Raw genomic sequence first — 20,246 nt, 5'->3', positions numbered from 1 at the left:
ATGACTGCTCCCTGCATGCTGCTGTATGACTGCTCCCTGCATGCTGCTGTATGGCGGCTCCCTGCATGCTGCTGTATGACTGCTCCCTGCATGCTGCTGTATGACTGCTCCCTGCATGCTGCTGTATGACTGCTCCCTGCATGCTGCTGTATGACTGCTCCCTGCATGCTGCTGTATGGAGGCTCCCTGCATGCTGCTGTATAACTGCTTCCTGCTTGCTGCTGTATGACTGCTCCCTGCATGCTGCTGTATGACTGCTCCCTGCATGCTGCTGTATGACTGCTCCCTGCATGCTGCTGTATGACTGCTCCCTGCATGCTGCTGTATAACTGCTCCCTGCATGCTGCTGTATGACTGCTCCCTGCATGCTGCTGTATGACTACTCCCTGCATGCTGCTGTATGGCGGCTCCCTGCATGCTGCTGTATAACTGCTCCCTGCATGCTGCTGTATGGTGGCTCCCTGCATGCTGCTGTATGGCGGCTCCCTGCATGCTGCTGTATGGCGGCTCCCTGCATGCTGCTGCATGGTGGCTCCCTGCATGCTGCTGTATGGCGGCTCCCTGCATGCTGCTGTATGGCGGCTCCTTGCGTGCTGCTGCTGCTGCGTTTTTACTTTACAAGTATTTTCTCTATTTCAGAAACGTACCATCTTTCTGATCTTCTTCTCTTTCGTTCTGGTTATCGGGATCATTATCATTATTGTCGAAATCTCAACACTGTCTGGAGTCGAGAGTGTGACCTCTTCACCTGCAGTGTCCAACATCACCCAGTTTACCACCCCAAATCCTACCGCCAATATCACCCACCGTATGTTCTATAATACAACTTACCTGGCCATAAATAATACAGCCAGCAGCTCCGTCCCCATAACAGACAAAACACCCCAAGTGTCTGTAAATACTACAGTGTAAACTATGAAATGTGTCATGGACGGATCCTAATAACCTCTGGGCTGAGTAAAGAGCAGATCCATCAACAGATTTATTGTTTTTAACATGAAGGTTGTAATCACACATATCGTTTTTGCGCCAGTTTTTGTGTCAAATCAAGGAATGGAAACGCAAATAAGGAAAAGCGCAAAAGAATAACAGAAAAGACGGATCTTTTCACTTTTGTATCTACTCCTGTGTTTGGATAAGAAAACGTGAAAACTGCATGTGCGATTCCAGTCTAAAGGGGTATTCCGGGGATCGACACTTATATTGTATTCATAGTATATACCTTTAATTTCTGATAGGTAGAGGTCCCCGATCAGGAGAACAGGGGTCCCGTGTCCTCCACTGTGCCCAAGAGGCGAGGAAACAGCTGACCCAACTTCTCATGTACATCGGAGGACACAGGCTGCCCCCAGCTATTAGACTATTATAATGAATCCCACGTGTACGCTATAAATGTCCAAGGGATTAACCCTTTATAAGAACATTGATGTTGGTTTGTTACTTGCATATCATAAAGGTTTTGTGCTCCGTTATTTGCCGTTGTTGCATATTTTCTACATTTTTACGCTGAACTGCTGTTTTATTTGTGACACAATTGCTCCAGGTCATGAATTGTCAGTCGTATGTTAATTACCTTTCTTTATATTGTCATGTGATAACTTAGCTCCTCCCAGAATATGAAAATATTTTAAAATGTCCGCTGAAAATGCGGCTTACCTAAGATTAAAAAGGGTGTTGGAGTTCAAAAGATTTTGCTTCTTGAGTCTTTCTAATATTAATTATATATTATAACCTATATATATATATTTTCTTTGCCAATTCATTATACTCAAGATATCATATAATCCATATTCATTAAACCTCCTGACGAAGGTTGCGAAACGCGCGTCGAGGTGCTCGGTGTCCAGGTGTCCCATCATATATTCATCATGTCCTCTGCAGGTATAGTCTATCTCCATAACTATTGATAGTTAACTTTTTCCTATTGATTTTCTGCTCCACATTTTATCACTATTACTAATACCCTTGTGACTGGAGTGACCGGTCAGTGTAGCGACATTTAACATCAGCTTTTTAGCGCCCTGATTTTGCCATTGCATGTATATACCGTACATGTTTTCTAATCTACCTTTAGGGTGCATGCTTTATTGTGTGAGGACTTATTATTGATAATTCATTATCTATGACCTTTAATATTGTATCATATGACACCTGGCTTATATTTTTAATAATATTTTATATGTCTATAGTTTATACTTGGGAGGGGGGTTATTTTTGTATTTTTGTATTTATGTGTAATAAACTACTAATAAACATATTTTGATAAAATAATATTATATCAAGATTTTTCTTTATGGTTTAATAACTTTCTAATATTCACCTTGTTTGGACTTCTCCCCTTCTCCCGATCTCCGCACTGCTGCTATCATGTATATATCGCGCTTGCTCTGGGGTTGCCATGGTACCAGACTAACTCTTCTGTGAATGGAGATCCTGTCTAAAGTGAATAAATGTGTTCTTATGAGTGGAGGGCCCACAAAAGGAAGTCCTTACAGATTTCGTATTTTGATGTTGTCTTATTAAGCCCAGAGCAAGCACGATATCAACATGACGGCAGCAGAGAGAACAGAAGAATATATATATATATCAGTTATCAGTAGAGGGCAGGTCATTGGTCATCACTATAATTAGAGAACAGGGTCATCAGTCATCACTATAATTAGAGGGCGGGGTCATCAGTTATCACTATGATTAGAGGGCGTGGTCATCAGTCATCACTATGATTAGAGGGCGGCGTAATTGGTCATAACTATGATTAGAGGGCAGAGTCATCCGTGATCACTATGATTAGAGGGCGGGTCGTTGGTCATCACTATGATTAGTGGGCGGGTCATCAGTGATCATTATGATTAGAGGTCAGGGTCATTGGTCATCACTGATTAGAGGGCGGGGTCAGCAGTCATCACTGATTATAGGGCGGGATCATCAGTGATCACTATGATTAGAGGGCAGGGTCATTGGCCATCACTATGATTAGAGGGCGAGGTCATCACTATGATTAGAGGCTGGGGTCATTGGTCATCACTATGATTAGAGGGCGGGGTCATTGGTCATCACTATGATTAGAGGGCGGGGTCATTGGTCATCACTATGATTAGAGGGTGGAGTCATCATTATAATTAGAGGGCGGGATCATCACTATGATTAGAGGGTGGTTCATCACTATGATTAGAGGGCGGGTCATCACTCATCACTATGATTAGAGGGTAGGGTCTTCACTATGATTAGAGGGCGGGGTCATCAGTGGTCACAATGATTAGAGGCGTAGGTGAGGTGGAGCTGAGGAGGAGGTGAGATGGAGGTGAGGCGGAAGTGAGGTGGAGCTGAGATTGAGGTGAAGCAGAGATGAGGCGGAGAGGAGGTGGCGGGGAGGGGAGGGGGAGGTGAAGCAGAGGTGAGTTGCCTCTACTCCCACTCCTGATACACCTGCTGTCTGCTATACGTGGCCACGCTGGTTCTCTGCACCACTCTGCCGGATACCACAGACTACTAAGCCGATCAACCGCTGCGTGGTTCAGCTGACTTTGTCTGCCTTGTGCCGTGAAGATCCTGGAATTGTGAGGCTTCAGTCTTTGATGCTGGCTATAAATCCGTGCCGCAAATTTGGTCTGAATACCTGATGTGGATGTCCACGACTTACAGAGCTGAGATCCCAGATATTTGCATGCCCTGTGCCAACGCTGGGCTGGCCCTCTTCCTGTTCTGCTGAGCATCTGCTGGGGAATACTGTGCAAGGAAAATGCAGCTTAGAGAAGAAGGGCATCTTACCAATAGCACGATTGAAGCCCCTAACACCAGTTTCAGTGTGGATCAATGCTGGACTGGTGGGATGGACATTTTAGATGAGTGGTATCAACTGACACTCAGTCAGAGAACTTATCCAGATCCAAATCATAGGTTCTATCAATATATCGGAGAGAAGTAAGAGACACTGCTTGTATGCTCAAAAATACTCCTCCTAGTATTATTGATCAAACAATTACAATAATATCTTTCATAAAAGGGAATAGGCTTCATTTCAACCAATCATTTACAATGTGATAATAACTCTGATTCAGCCAATAGCATACAATGAGAATATTTCATATTGAGCCATTCACAGACATACAATACATTTCAAATGTAATATTATAATTTTTCATTAGATGCTTATGTCAGGCTTCACACATGCACATTCTGGCAAGAATATAACACTATCTTTATGAGCTTGTTATCACTCCCCTTCTTTCCTTATGAAAGAGCTGTTTTAACTTCTAGGTCACTACGCATCTCTTGCAACAAGCTTCACATAAGCACCAAGGACATATAGCTAAGAAATAGCATTAATATACTTGTCTTAAAGGAGCAATAACTTCTTATTCACTAAAATTGTAAAGAAAATAAAATAAAAAAGAGGGATACTGTAGGCGCTGCTTGGTTGATAAAAGTTGGTTTATTGCATAAAGCAAGGTAAACAGATTGCTACGCATTTCAACGCCGGACTGGCGTCTTCCTCAGGCAGACCTGCCTGAGGAAGACGCCAGTCCGGCATTGAAACGCGTAGCAATCTGTTTACTTTGCTTTATGCAATAAACCAACTTTTATCAACCAAGCAGCGCCTACAGTATCCCTCTTTTTTATTTTATTTTCTTTACAATTTTCATCAAGGCAACTCCTTAAGGTGTTTGCGTTTGGGGATCGGCAGCAGCTTGCACCTCTTTGCATTTACCTGCCAGTATTTGCAATTTGGAAAAGGAAGCACATATTTTGTTTCCCTGGAAAAACAAACCTCTTCTGGCGCCGTGTCCCTTTTTCTTTTATCTATCATTATTCACTAAAATGGATTCTTTGAGAAACACGATGGAGACTCCATACAAAATGGCAGTCTCATAGCCATACTTATTAAAATGGAATATATATTTTAATCAATTTCACAGTTATTATATATTTCTTGAGGGGAAGAGGGTCATTTCAGGTGGAATAAAAATTACATCTCTGCATAATCCAGCATTGATAGAAGAATTGATGTTCTTATCAAAGAGATTCAAGGAATCATCTGAATCGAGATGTGCGTCTTTTATTCTTATCGATAAGGAGATATTATGGCAAAATGTCTGCATCTATCCTGAATGACAGAGTTTATATACATATTCTGAGAATAACATGTCCGTTCTTTGATACATTTTGCTTCATATATCACAATTGACATCTAAAGATTAAACTAATTAGAAGTTAAACCTCTGTCTGGAAATTCTAATCTCCCTTTTTAGGAATTCTGCTAGCCCCTCCTCATATATAATATCAGTTATCTTAACAATAAAACATATTAGACATTATGTTAGTCAAGGTTTCTACAAATAAGCTTGCATACACATTTTTAGTCTTCATTAGATAAAGTTATCATAAATTTAAAGCTTTCCTAACATTCCCCCCTGTTGTAAATTTATCAAGGAATGTTCTGTGACACATCCAAAACAGATTTTCTTCTTTAAGTTTTCACCAAGTTTTTTTTTTCATACATCAGAATCTTTGATAATCGTAATGTGGTGTTTCCAAGTCATCGTATAAGTCCTCATTTTGACTCTCTTGGTACATTGCTTTAGTAATTGAAGTGTCAATGAGTCTCAAAATTAGTCCCCTTATGCAAGGAATGCAGCAACATCCACGAGCTACGAGTATGGCTGCCACTGCTGCTAAGGAAATCAATAGACTGGATATGTGGTTACTCCATTTTCCAAACCATCCTTCAAGCCAATTAGTGAAGATGTGATTTATTCCAGAGTTTTCCGCAAGCTCTTCAGACTGGGAATTGAGTCCTTCCAATGCCTTGGTAATACTGCCATCAGGAGCTTTATTATTGGTATAATTTTTCTGCTAGTAACATATCCAGGGCCATTCTATTTTGTTATGTCCTTAAAGATATAGGTCACAACTGATCTGCAATGCCCTTTATTGAATCTCTGGTATAATTAACAACTCTCTCTTCATTGTAATAAATATCATTAATCCAGTCGACATTCTTATTTATCGTAGACCACCATAAAAGTACAGACTCGAACCCTCATGCAAGCAGATTTCGGGCCTTAACCCCTTAATGACCGGCCTATTTTAGACCTTAATGACCAAGCCATTTTTTAAGTTTTTCCAGCGTCTCATTCAAAAGAGCTATACACTTTTTATTTTTGCGTCGACATAGATGTATAAGGTCTTGTATTTTGCGGGACAAGTTGTAGTTTTTAATAGCACCATTTTGAGGTACATAGAATTTATTGATTAACTTTTATTAACTTTTTTGTGGGGGGAATAGAAAAAAACCCAGCAATTTTGCACATTTTTTGCGTCCTAAATTTACGCCGTTTACCGTGTGGTATAAATAACACAATAACTTTATTCAGTGGGTTGTTGCGATTGCAACGATACCAAATTTGTATAGTTTTTATATGTTTTACTACTTTTACAGTGAAAACACTTTTTTTAAAAATGATTGTTTTTTGTGTCTCCATATTTGAAGAGCCGTAACGTTTTTATTTTTTCGCTGATGCAATTGTAGGAGGGCTTTTATTTTGCGGGACAACTTATAGTTTTTATCGGTACCATTTTGGAGTAGATGCGACTTTTTGATCACTTTTTATCAGATTTTATTTTAGGCTGGATTCAAAGAAAACAGCAATTTTTGCATGTTTTTTTTATTTTATTTTTTACGACGTTCACCGTGCGGGTTAAATGATGTAATAAGTTTATAGTTGGGGTCGTTACGGACGCGGCGATACCAAATATGAGTAACTTTTTTACTTTATTTTGTTTGTTAATAATAAAGCAGTTTGTAAGGGGGAAAAGTGGGTTTTTCATTTTTTTATTTCACTTTTTTCTTTTTCACTTTTTATTAAACTTTTTTTTTAACTTTTTTACTAGTCCCACTAGGGGACTTCACTATGTGATTATCCGATCGCTTTTATAATACACTGCAATACTTCTGTATTGCAGTGTATTATGCCTGTCCGTGTAAAACGGACAGGCATCTGCTAGGTCATGCCAGAGGCATGATCTAGCAGGCATGGTCGAGCAGGCATTCATTACAGGCAGACCTGGGGTCCTTTATTAGGCTCCCGGCTGCCATCGGAGACACAGAAAATCGGTGATCTTATCGCCGGGTGTTAGTGGGATGAGAGGGAGCTCCCTCCCTCTCTCCAAAATCACTCAGATGTGGCGCACGCTATTGAGCACCGCATCTGAAGGGTTAAACGAGTGAGAACGATACTAATATCGATCTCACACGTTCGAGCAGGGACGCCCCCAGCCCTCAGATATATCTGGCAGCTGAGAGCAGGGAGATTTGACAGCTCCCTGCTCTGTTTATTTATCCTGAAGCGCCATAAAAAGTATATTGCATCGGAATGAGGCCCGTTAATGACCGACATAAAAACACTATGGGGCGGTCACTAACGGGTTAAACTCATTTGGCACCCCTCGGGGTACTCCTATTTCAACTATGTATATTCTATCGTAAAAGGAACCCCCAGGGAAAGACCACTTATAGCGATCCAGATCGTTTCCAGGGCTATTTTCTCATTCTCTGAAATTCAGGGGCTGAAAACAAGTGGATGTCATCAGAAGCTGAACCAGAGTACAGATTCCCTGCCACTTGGCCAGTAGCCTAGGTCTCAGCTTCCTGTCTCCACATAGCCACTAGAGATCAGTCCTTTCCCCTGTCTGGTTGGTAAATCATTTAGAGGCGTAATTACCATAATCGGTACCAATATCTATGTTGGTTTCACAAAACTCTTCAGTGAGGTTCCCTACTTTCTTACCTTGCCCCTTCCTCAGAAAGCAGGTGTAGCTGACTGGGTAAGCCACTACTAAGGGAGGATTTCATCTCTCCCCACAGGTGGGTACAATAAAGAGAATGTCTTACATAATTTATCACCTGGATTATATGATGCCTTATATAAAGATAACACGCATTGCAGGCCTTGTGGGTTCTCCTTATCTGATAGCCTGAAAGGTATAGTACCCAGATGTGGCCTAGCTTTTGCGCAAGCGATACAGTTAATTCTATTATTTTGGATTGCAGTGTATCTCATCCAGGCTAACCATTCATTTTTATCACTGTAACCTGTTTCTAATGACAATTTATCTTCATAAGTGAAGTTGGCCAGATAAACTATAAAGGGTAAGTCTATCTCCGGGGCTAAAGGACTTTCAGTTACATCCTTTTCCTTAACATCATTAAGGACATGCCCTATAGGGTCAGTACCTGAAACATCAGCTCATATAGCATTTAGTCCCTTATCCTTTTATTAGGATTTCAGAAGGTTAAAAATAACTAGTTACAGTTGGTGAAACTTGTACAGGGAGAGGTAAGTTTCTTCATAATAATTAACCCTTCTTTTAGAGAGGGATTAATGGCAGACATCATGGAATATCCATAAGCATTATGGGCTGTGATCCATTTAGCCGAAGACCATGAAGAACATCTCCTTTTCCCTAGGGTATTTACATAGATAGTCCAAATGTATTAATCTGAATATGTTAGTTTGTGAGCTATGTTTCTATCCGTACAGTGGCCTCTAACCACAGCGCAACAATCTATTTCATATGTTACAATCTCACCTTCAGTGAAATTAAAATATTTAACTTTCCAAGCTAAGTCTTTAGGGAAGCCTTTCCCTGACCGTTTCCCAGGGATCCCATACCTTAGGTTGACAAACCTTGGACCCCCATAGGATACCTAATAAAAAAATTTCCTGTCTCCTCCCAGGCTCTGGATGTTTTCTTCACTGAAGTTTGAGACCAGTCACTTCTAACAAATGATCATCCTTTGTAATCAGTCTTTTATAGCCTAGGAAGATAGTGGCAATTCCCTAACTACCTTACAGTGCGATAAGTGTATCCAAGAGGTACCTTCAGCTATCTGTACGGCTATGCCGTAGGTGTGGTAAGTAGAACCTGATATGGTCCTTCCCAATGAGGATGATACCAGTGTCTTCTTTTTATAACTTTGATCAGGCTAGAAATTTTCTGGCTTCACGGGTTCAGTTACAAGTTCTCCTGGAATACAATTATAGATAGAAACTTCCTTGTTGGTTAACATTTTTGCCATATATTCAGCAAGTGTAAAATCAGACTCCTCATCCATCCTAGAGAATGGTTTTAAATATGGTATTACAAATGGTCTACATCATTTCAAAAGGTGTCAACCCTGATGCTGTAGGAGTCACATGCATATTTAGGACCACTAATGGTAAACAATGTACCCAATTCTTCCCAGTCTCTTCCATTGTTTTCTAGAGTCTGTTTTTTTAGTATCCCATTGTCGCTGTATATTTTCTCAGGTATCCCAAACCTAGGTATTATCTCCTTTACCAATGTTTTAGCGACTATGATAGCATCTAGGCTTGCTGTGGGGAATACTTCTACCCATTTGGTAAATGCATCACTAATCACTAAACAATATTTCTTCCCTTTGGGTTTCCTATGAGAAACAAGTTCAAAGATAACCAACTTTAATAACATACGAAATCAGCATTAATATACTTGTCTTAAAGGAACAATGTCTTTCTTATTCACTACATAAGAACAAGATGGGGTCTCCAGACAAGATGGGGTCTCCAGACAAGAGGGGGTCTCCAGACAAGATGGCTGCTGCACAAAATGAATTGATTTAAACATTATTTTAATCACTTTCACATTTACCCAAGCCAGGTACTTAAAAGAGGGCTTATCCCATTCAAAATATCAAACACATAATCTGTAACAGTGTCTAATCTGTCGGACACTTTCTCTATATTATGATCATTCTTTACTGCTAAACCTACTAATATTGGCAATATTCCCAACTTGTCCTCCACGGTACATATTGGTCATAATTGTCGCACTGTCACTTAATGTCCTAATGGGTCTTTTATCCCTGCAGATATAACAGGTCATGGGCAGCATCTTCCCCAAACCTAAAGACACCAGGGTCACATAACCTCCGGGCTCTCGCTGCTGCCATGTACTTCTTACTTATGAGTGACAACAACCAGTGACCTTCACCTCCTAACTCCACATAAAACTCCTCAAGTTGTTATTCACCGTACCATGGTATGTTTACATACATTATAATTATAAACCTCAGACAATAGGGTCTCAAATAATAAAATAATACAATCACCAATCTCATGCTATCACCCCTCAGGTTTGGGTCCCATCAGTTCATTGACAAGTCCTGTACATCAAATCAAACAACAAACAAACAAACACCTTTATATAAGAAAAACGTCTCTGTCCCTCTGGACAGGGCACATAGATAAGATGTAGTTACTGGGTACATTTTATGTCACACTTGGTGTTATTCTTTTCAGCAGGATTTGTACCTTGATCTGAGCTGATTATCTGTAACAGCTTCTATCCACAGAAATATTCACAGACACCATATATTTTATCTGGCAAGTGTCTCAAACTAATATTTTTCTTACCTAAACACCCTTATACATATACCTAATATCTTAGGAAACTAAATACAACGTGGTTAATTCAATGAAATCCATACAAATGTGTTGGAATGGATATTGTGGACTTGGGAACTGTCCTTTCTTTGGTCTTACATTCCCCTGTGGATTATGTTTGGCGCATGTTAAACAGGTTAAATAAAATTTTTAGACTAGTTAGTAAAGCCATATGCCGTGAACACTTTAGATATGATTTCTACCATCCCCCCTGTTGAGACATGGCTTGTCCCATGGCTCAATATAGCTTCATATCTGAATAAGTTGCTGGGTAGGATGCATTTGTTTTTACAAGATCCATCTACAAACAGTATGAGATCACTATTTGGTAGTGGAATATCTTTAAGATCTGATCTTGGTAACATTCTTTCTGCTATGGAGGATCGGCAATCATGTGGTTCACCATCCTCAGCAGTAGACATCAAGGTCAAAGAATTTAAAGTGGTACATCTTTCTATCATAAATAACACTAATGTAACGGAAGCTCTTATAGCTTCTGCAGCGGCTACAACTGATTGAACATGGAGGTAAGGCTCTAGCTACTGGGTCAAGTTTTGATGAGTGGTAAGCTAGAGGTCTATCCTTTCCTCCATACTCCTGTGTTACCACTGAAATCATGTTTCCATTTTTACAATCTACAGTTTGAATAAAGGGTTTTGAATAATCAGGTAGTCCAAGCACTGAAGATCCTACGAGAACCTGTTTTATCTGAAAAAATATCTCCTCATCTTCAGGAGTCCATTTAGTGGAATCCTGGGCTGCAAGGGGTTCCTCATAATTCAAAGACAGCAATGGTCCTGTAATAGCAGCATAATCCAACCTCTGTAGAAGTTAGTCATACCCAAAAAGGACATCATTTGTTTTTTGTCAGAGGTTTCGGTGCTTGGAGTATTGCTGACTTTCTTCCTTCAACTAGATATTTACCTTCTCGGGTAATATGGTGTATGGAATGCCTGTGTGATGCCGAGGCTAGTAAGTATATGCCCTAATACTTCTCCTGTGAAGTGGGGACCCCATATCGGCATATTACTTCACTGAGTATTTTCCTAGCAGTGTTTTTAGCTGTGGCTTTGGTTACTGGCCATGCCTCAGGCCAGTTTGAAAACACATCAGTACATATGAGGACATATTCATATACACCTACCTCGGGTAGCTGTATGTAGTCCGCCTGCAGTCGCTGGAAGGAGTAATCAGGGCGAGGCGTGCGCTTACTGGGTGTTTTTGTAATTTTACCGGGGTTGTGTCTGGTGCATGTCAGGCAACCCTCTACATGTCGAGCAGCTGCGTTCTGAAATCCAGGGGTAAACCAGTGTTGTATTGGTTTGCCTGATGAAGTCAGAAAGGCTCTTGCTCGCCATATTGTGTCATAATCGTGTGAGACTCCAAAAACGTACCTCGAGTCTATATAGACATTCACCCTTTTACCTGTGCCCAACTTACCTGCTTCTGCAAGTGCCATGAGTTCTGCCTCTTGGGCAGAGCTGCTGGAGGGCAATGAATTTTTCAGCACTGTCTTACCTTCCTGGACTACTGCATACCCGGTGGTGAAATCTGCTGTCTGCTCATTCCAGTATCTGGATCCGTCTACAAAATACTCAACATCATAGATAGTCAAAGGTTCATCAGTGACACCCGGTAACCATTGGGTGTCAAGTTACATTAAACTGTGACAATCAGACTCATGTTCCATATCAAACAAGTCATTATCATTTGCAAGTTCATACATTAAGTGTCTGGCATCCCCCCCCCCCCTTTCCCCTCCTTTCTCTACAACCATAGGCATAGTGATGGTTGTGTGGGACTGGGTGGTCTCGGATAGCAGTAAACCTATATGCGGAAATTACAACAATAATGAGACTGTTTCCTGAGCACATATGTCAAAGAGATACAACATAAAATTATCAACATATTACAATAGACAAGTGGTGGAGTGTTTGGGGGACCACTTATCCAGCAACTCTTTCATTGCACAGATGACAATATCAGGGGAATGTGCTGCACCCTGGGGAAGCACCATCCAGGCATATTGTTTGCCTCTGTGTGTAAAGTAAAATATTAGCAACAATCCGGAGAAAGAAGGATGGAGAAAAACGGGATATTATAGGGAGACACAATGGGAGTTATCAATCTATTTCTTAATAACTTAGCAATCTATATTTCACTTGCGAGAGAGAGAAAAGCATTTTACATTTCTTCTCACATTTTCACACATTGCAAACATCTGCTGCCCCATCCACCGCCTTTTCTTCCTTTTTTTCTTTGGTTCTTCAACTCCAACAATTTAGTACAAGTTCAAGGCTTTATATAATCACCTAGACTTAATCACATTGGAGATATCTACATTAGTGTAACCATCAATCATCAAACATTCATTTACATACTGTAACTCACTTACTGGATATATTCCCCCTGTTCTAGGCTTTGGCATTCTGCTTATCATGGTTAGTAGATCATCATCATCATCATCATCATCATCATCATCATCATCATCATCATCATCATGTTAGGTGACATACAATACATGGGTGAAGCATGTGCGGTTATAATTGCTGTAAGAGAATCACTCTAATATCTGTGTTAACTAAATCCAATCATTTATAATACATTTTCTTTTCTACATCATTTTTACATTACAGTTCTCCACCTTTTCCACATTTTGCATACTTCCTTACCATGTGCCTAGATCACCGTACTGAACCTTACTACTACACGTCACATTATAGCATAGCAGCCAGAGATTAGTAACTCAAGCACAGGCACAGAAATATACAATAGAGAAACACTCTAACATTTATATATATATATAGTAAGGAGGCGCAGAAATATACAATAGAGAATCACTCTAACATTTATATATATATATAGTAAGGAGGCGCAGAAATATACAATAGAGAAACACTCTTATAGATGCAAAGGGTCAAACCATCAGTCAGTACACAAACATTCCCTGCTTCACTCTCTACCAACTCCTGCTACTGAGTGTAACACGGAGCAAAGGCAAAGGGCTGAGTCCAGCGATAAGAGGATAAAATGGAAACTAGTTCCAAGTTTACTAAATTTGCAATTTAAAAAGGTCCAATAGGTTGGAGTCCTGGTGTGCAGACAGGAGGATGTAACAGCCATGATTAAGGACGTGCTCAACGTCTGAAACGCGTAGGCCCCAAGACTGGACCGTCACATCCTCCTGTCTGCACACCAGGACTCCAACCTATTGGACCTTTTTAAATTGCAAATTTAGTAAACTTGGAACTAGTTTCCATTTTATCCTCTTATCGCTGGACTCAGCCCTTTGCCTTTGCCTGCCTACACCCAACGTGTGCCGACACGAGAGCCCGTGCGATGACTACGACACACACATCAAGTGTCAGGTGAGCTGGAGGACCTCTTCCACATACTCTCTGTAACACGGAGCATTAGATTAGAGAGCGGACCTTTTATGGGATTCAGGGACTTTTACCGTCCCTCATATTAGACAGACAGTTCAGGAGTAACTCTTCACTTGCCTTATACATTCACACACCTTTCAAAGGTCCTTCCTTTACACAGTCACTGTATTGTTAGTCAGAGAACAGTCCATACATCCACATCACAAGTGAACACAACATAGAAGTATAGTAGAAAACACTTATAACCCCAACAGAAAAGATGCAGAATTTATGTATTCAAAACTAGTCATACATACACTTCTATCTTACTTTTCTCAATCGTTAACTCGCTAACTCACTCCTGACCACGAGCGCAATAATAGTCACAACGTGGACGTGCAAGAGTGCAGTCCAGATTCGCGGACGGGAGTGGTTACCCGCCACTTCACACACGGAGTTTATAATAAATTGTCTCAACTTAGACCCCCATTCTGGTGGATAATCTGTAAAACACAGAGAGACTATACCATATACTTCCGTTCATTCAAACAGCAAACATACAGTTAGTATAACAATTTTACATATTTTACAATATTACACATATTCTGCAATCTGTAATATAACCCAAAATCTTCCTATTGAGATTGGACATCAAATCATTAATTACATCAGTTTATATAGCCAATATGATGTATGCACACCAGGAGATAGAAAGACCTAGTGTACAATACCACTGGCACATGTCTATATCATATAATGAGGTAAAGATAAAGGTTACTTTATAATTTACAATGGTTAGTTGTACAGATGGAATTCCTTTGACTCCGTCTGGTCACTCACACAATAGAATCAGTAACTTCTGTTCTCCCACAAGACACGTCATCATTCTCCATGTTAATACATTAGTAAAAAGTTTAATTTCTTAATTTTTTCTATCACACTCACACCAATATTTACAAGTATTATGCTGATCAGTCATATACTTAATGTTCCTGGGTGTTTTAACAGTATTTTTTCTACACATTTGTCCTGGTAACAATTTTACCTAGGACCACACCTAATCGGACTCCCTTACACACACAGGGTTTTATTTCATTAACCCTCATACATTCATTCTTCACAGTCAAGGAGTCTCATGTGGATTTTAGTTATAGTTCGGGATGAACTACAAGTAGTTCGCGAATAACAATGCTCCCTGCACCTTATAAATAAGGCCGCTTATCAAAACGTAATTCTCCCTGGACTGTAGTGATCACTGCACTCTAGACGCCTAGAGCCGCTTACCAAAACACAGTCCCAAGACAGTAATGTCGCTCATAGACCGAGGGTTGCCAAAACAATGAATAACTGGTTGCAGGCTTTTACAGTAATGGGTTGTGTAATGGGTCAGCAACACCCAGAAAGCTGTGCGGAACTTTACATTTATATGGATAGCATTTATCATGCGTATAAATCTCATGGCGGCTCTGCATGGTGGCGCAATGATGAAGACTTTAGACGGCGCCTAGCATTGCAACCAGATATAGGTTGGGGTGTGAAATCCACGGACGTATGGTTGCGCCTCATGATGGCTTAAAAAACCCACCCCTTTTCAGTTGCGGCCACTGGCTCCTCAACGTTTTACACACAAGGGTCAGTGGCCGTCCGCAGGCCCGGCGCCTGCTGGTTATTCAACCAAGGGCACTGTGTAAATATAAACATGAATGCTCCGCATGTGGAGGCCCACCTACAGTAGCGCGTTGTTCCTGTACTACCACAAAACCATCTTTAAAGCATAACGCTACAGGTGACTCCAAGGACCCCAGTGAGCGCAATCCCGATGGGGCTTTGGCTAGACAAGTACCCTGATAAGGGAGCCGCCGCACAATTACGTTTTGGTTTTACTTTCGTTTTTTTCTTCCATTTAATTTAAGCAGGTATCTTTTATTTGCCGATAATTTGAAGTCGGTTATGGAGCACATGGAGGTTCTCAGGGAGAAGTTGGCAAAGAAAGTATCCTTGGCACAAATTGAAGGCCCTTTTACCCGCCCTCCTTTCCCTAACCTATGGGTTTCTCTGTTGGGAGTGATTCCGAAAAAGAGGTTGGTAAGTTTTGGCTCATACACCATCTGTCATTTCCTAAAGGTCTGTCAGTCAACGATGGGATTTTGCCAGAGGACTCCTCGGTTGCTTATGTGTCTTTTGATCGTACAGTTGCACTGGTCAGGGACGTTGGCCGGGGTCCCCTTATGACAAAATCCGACATCGAATCGGCTTCTCGCCTATTGCCAGTACATCCAGACTGCTATTATTTATTGGGTTGCTGTTTTAAACGACAATTTTATTTTGATACCTGTTTGCCGATGGGCTTTTCCATATCGTGACACTATTTTGAGATGTTCAACTCCTTTTTAGAATTGTGGTGAGGTATGAAACTGGTTCTCCATCGGTAATTCATTATTTAGATGATTTCTTATTTGTAGCCCCTCCTAATGGTAACACTTGCTTGCATATGCTAAATGCTTTCCGTTTTTTTCATGTCTCGTTTTGGGGTTCCCCTCTCGGAAGAGAAAACAGAGGTCCAACCACTAAGTTCTGTTTCCTAGGTATTGAAATTGACACCATGGAGATGGTGTTTAGACTGCCTACAGACAAGTTAGCTAAACTTTTAGGCATGATTGAAGGTTTTTGTGGTGGAGCAAAAGTCACGCTGCGACAAATGCTGTCCCTCCTTGGCCTTTTGGTATTCGCTTGTCGGGTTATGCCAATGGGTAGAATTTTTTCCTGCCATTTATCATTAGCTACTCGAGGTGTGAAATCAACGGGTCATCGTATCAGAATTACAAGGGCTATAAAAGCTGATCTATTGATATGGCGGAGTTTCCTGCAGACATACAATGGTCATACATGCTTCAGGGCAAGGGAATGCGACAATGCGGAATTATCATTGTTCACCGATGAATCTGGCTCCTGTGGTTTTGGAGCTATATTTGGATCCGCATGGTGCGCCTCCTCTTGGTCTGAATGGTGGTATGCAGCTGGTTTTTGTCGTAACCTTACTTTGTTGGAGTTGTTCCCCATTATTGTTGCAGTCGAAATTTTGGGTGCGGATTACCAACATCGAGACATTTGCTTTTGGTCCAACAATCTCAGTGTTGTAAATTGCATCAACAGTATATCGTGCTCTTCACCACCAGTTTTCTCATTCTTAAGACACTTCGTTTTACGTTGTTTGGATTACAACATCTATTTTCGTTCAAAACATGTGCCCGGTGCGTGTAATGTGATTGCTGATTCTCTTTCACGTTTTCAATGGCAGAAATTCTGATCTTTACTACCCACTGCAGCAACCAGTGGCATCCCATGCCCGGATCTATTATGGGGACTGGTGGCCCTCAGCTGATGTCACTAGTTAGTTCCCCGGTAGCCCCAGCTACATAGTCAAGAAATGGTAAGGCTTGGTTAGAGGGGTTACAAATGCTAAAAGGCAGGAATATCTCTTCATCTGATGCCTTACGTACGGAGGTTACTATTGAATATTTACTTTCCCTGCAATCCATAGGTACATCCGGTATAACGGCCCAAAGGCGTTTGTCAGGAATTGCTTTCTATTTTAAATTATTAGGATGGAGTGACGTGACAAAATGCTTCCTAATCACACAGGCTTTAAAAGACTGGAAGAGTCTTATATCCAAACCGAATGCAGACGTCCGATCTCGTATAAATGACTATGTCGGTTAGTCTTAGCTTGCCAAGCTGTCTGCATATCTAATTTTGAGAGCACTTTATTTTCTCTTAGCTTTAGTCTGGCCTTTTTCGGCGCTTTCAGAATTAGAGAATTACTACCACCCTCTCAGAACAAGGCAGGTGGTTTGCAAAGCATGGATGTCATGATGAGCCCTGAAGGGGCCCATATCCGGGTACGATGTTCAAAAACATATATTTTTGGTCATGGCATCTGGATTGCCTTACATGCAGCCCCAGGCCAAGTTTGTCCCATACGGTCACTCTTGGAGTATTCCACTGTCATGCCCACGGCCGTGGGCCATCAGGCTCACTCACCTCCTGACGGCCGCAGCCATGAGTCTGCGAGCGCTGGCCCCAGTCTCCTCCTCAGGAGATGCCAGCGCTCACTTCTGCTCACCTTGGCCAGGTCCCGAAGGGTGCACGCGCACGCTTGTGCCCGCTCTTAAAGGGGCAGCACGCACACTGGACTTTAATGCATAATTAGCCCATAAGTACTATGGACTATAAGAGGGGCCCAGCCCCTTCCTTCCTTCCTTGCCTTGAGCGTTGTTGTCATACAGGGCGGCATTAGGGGGATTAGGGGCGGGTTTTTACCCCCTCCTCCTTGCCTGGGTTTATAAGGCAAGTGTGGGAGGGCACCTTCCTCTTTTGCCGTTACTGGTCAGCAATCACATTGAGTAACAGAGCACTCGCAGGTGCTGAAAATATAAGTGCAATATTTCCACATAATGCAAGCAGTGCCTTGCAAACAGAGACACCATAGTTATGCAACGTAACCATCGTTTTCGTAGACATTGTTGAGCACCTGTATGCCCGCCGCTATCCAGTACGCTGCATTCGGATAGGTGTATAAGGATTCCAGGTCCACATTGTGCCTTAATGGAGTTTCCTCCAGGATTGTAGGGGAACCGGAGATGTCCACAGCCGCCTTCCACACTCCTCTGGCCAATCGACAAATGGGTAGCAAAGATGTCCCAGGAGTCCCATGATGGAACAAGACAGGCCATAATATTTCATGTGCAGAGTACTCCAGTAATATCCCCTCGGTGCCAGGTGGTCGATTTGCTTGTGTCCAGGGGGCCAAACATTTGAGTTGGCCAGCTAAGTAATATAAGTAGATATCTGGAAGAGCAATACCAGCCATCTCTTTTGGGCGTTGCAATTTTTGTAAGGCCAGTTTAGATCTGGAGCGTCCCCATGTGAAGGATATGATTAGTGAGTCCAATTGTTTGAAAAAAGACTTTGGTATAGGAGTACAGACATGTTGCAGGACATACAGGCTCTTTGGCAATACCACCATTTTAATTAAATTGATACGTCCCATGACTGATAAGGGAAGGGCTGCCCACACCTTGAATTTTTCTCTAAAAATGGTCAGGAGCAGGTGAACATTGAGTGGAAGTGAGAGTGATGCTTTCCCAGCGATATGCAGTCCTAGATATTTGAAGTGTTCCACTACCGCAAGTCCTTCCATCGTGGAACCCACCGGCTGAGATTCGACCGGATGAAGAAGCATTACTGCCGACTTTGACCAATTTATACGTAAACCGGAGTAGTCTCCAAATGTATTAATGAGGCTCATTGCCCTTGGAAGGGAAGACTGCACCCTTGAGATGAAAAGCATGATGTCATCGGCGTATAAGGCAATCCGATCCTCGCTTGTTGAATGTTGGATACCCTGCAACTCTGTGTCCGATCTGATGAGTATCGCCAGTGGTTCCATTGCCATAGCAAAGAGTAGGGGCGATAGGGGGCAACCCTGCCTCGTTCCACGGCCAAGCTCAAATGAAGTCGATGTTAATCCATTCAATGCCACGTTAGCCTTCGGGTGTTTATAAATGAGCTGTATCCAGGACACAAATGCCAAAGCAGGTAAGAACGCCAGAGAGATAGGGCCGCTCCACGGAGTCGAAGGCCTTAGCTGCATCCAAGGATGCCAAGGCCCAATCATTGCTGTTCCGTTCCCCTATTTGTGCCACCGCGTGTACTCTCCGCAGGTTATCAGACGTGCTCCTCCCCGGTATGAATCCCGACTGGTCAGGATGGATGAGCTCAGCGATGATTGAGTTCAGCCTGTTTGCGAACACTTTCATCAGTAATTTATAATCGGTATTGAGCAAGGAAATACGTCTGTACGACCCGCAGTCCAGTGGTGACTTGTCCGGCTTCAGAAGTACAATTATGGTAGCATCATAGAATGAAGCAGGCAGCATTCCTTTTTCAAATGACGCATTCAAGACAGCAAGTAACTGAGGCAAGAGTTGTTCCTGGTATTTGATGTACACTTCAAGCGGTATGCCATCCGGGCCGGATGCTTTGCCCTTCGCCATTGAGGCTAGTGCTTCTGTCAATTCCTGTAGGGTTAGAGGAGCATCCATAAATGCCCTTTGTGTGTCAGTCATTTTGGGAATATTTATTTATGACAGGTAGTCCCTGATGTTTTGAGGGGATACCTGTAATGTCGGGCTATATAGGTCCATGTAGAAGTCCGAAAAGCAGTTGAGGATTTGCTCATTATCATGCAGCGTGGTCCCGTCGGTTGTATTAATACGTAGTATGGCAGGAGATGCAGAGTTGCAGTGAATGAGATGCGTCAAGAGACTACTGGATTGATTGCCATGTTCGAAGTATCTCTGCTTAGAGAAGAAGATGCGACGTTTAGTCTTTTCGTGGAGAAGATGTATGTATT

The 20,246-nt window shown here is 41.9% G+C and overlaps 1 protein-coding gene across 1 annotated transcript in view; it reads left to right on the top strand.

Annotated features, from left to right (window-relative positions):
• The window catches only part of LOC142656703 (uncharacterized), a 52,069-nt gene extending 49,866 nt beyond the window's left edge, over positions 1 to 2,203 (top strand). The window contains exon 5 of the mRNA XM_075831629.1: positions 640 to 2,203. Within this exon, the coding sequence (XP_075687744.1) occupies positions 640 to 912 (273 nt within the window). The 3' untranslated portion in view covers positions 913 to 2,203. The remainder of the gene's footprint in view (positions 1 to 639) is intronic.
• The last annotated feature ends 18,043 nt before the right edge of the window (positions 2,204 to 20,246 follow it).

The sequence above is a fragment of the Rhinoderma darwinii genome, chromosome 6 (genome assembly GCF_050947455.1).
Source record: "Rhinoderma darwinii isolate aRhiDar2 chromosome 6, aRhiDar2.hap1, whole genome shotgun sequence".
Taxonomy (NCBI): Eukaryota; Metazoa; Chordata; class Amphibia; order Anura; family Rhinodermatidae; genus Rhinoderma; species Rhinoderma darwinii.
Note: the sequence above shows the minus strand (reverse complement) of the source record. Positions and strands in the feature narration are given on the sequence as shown.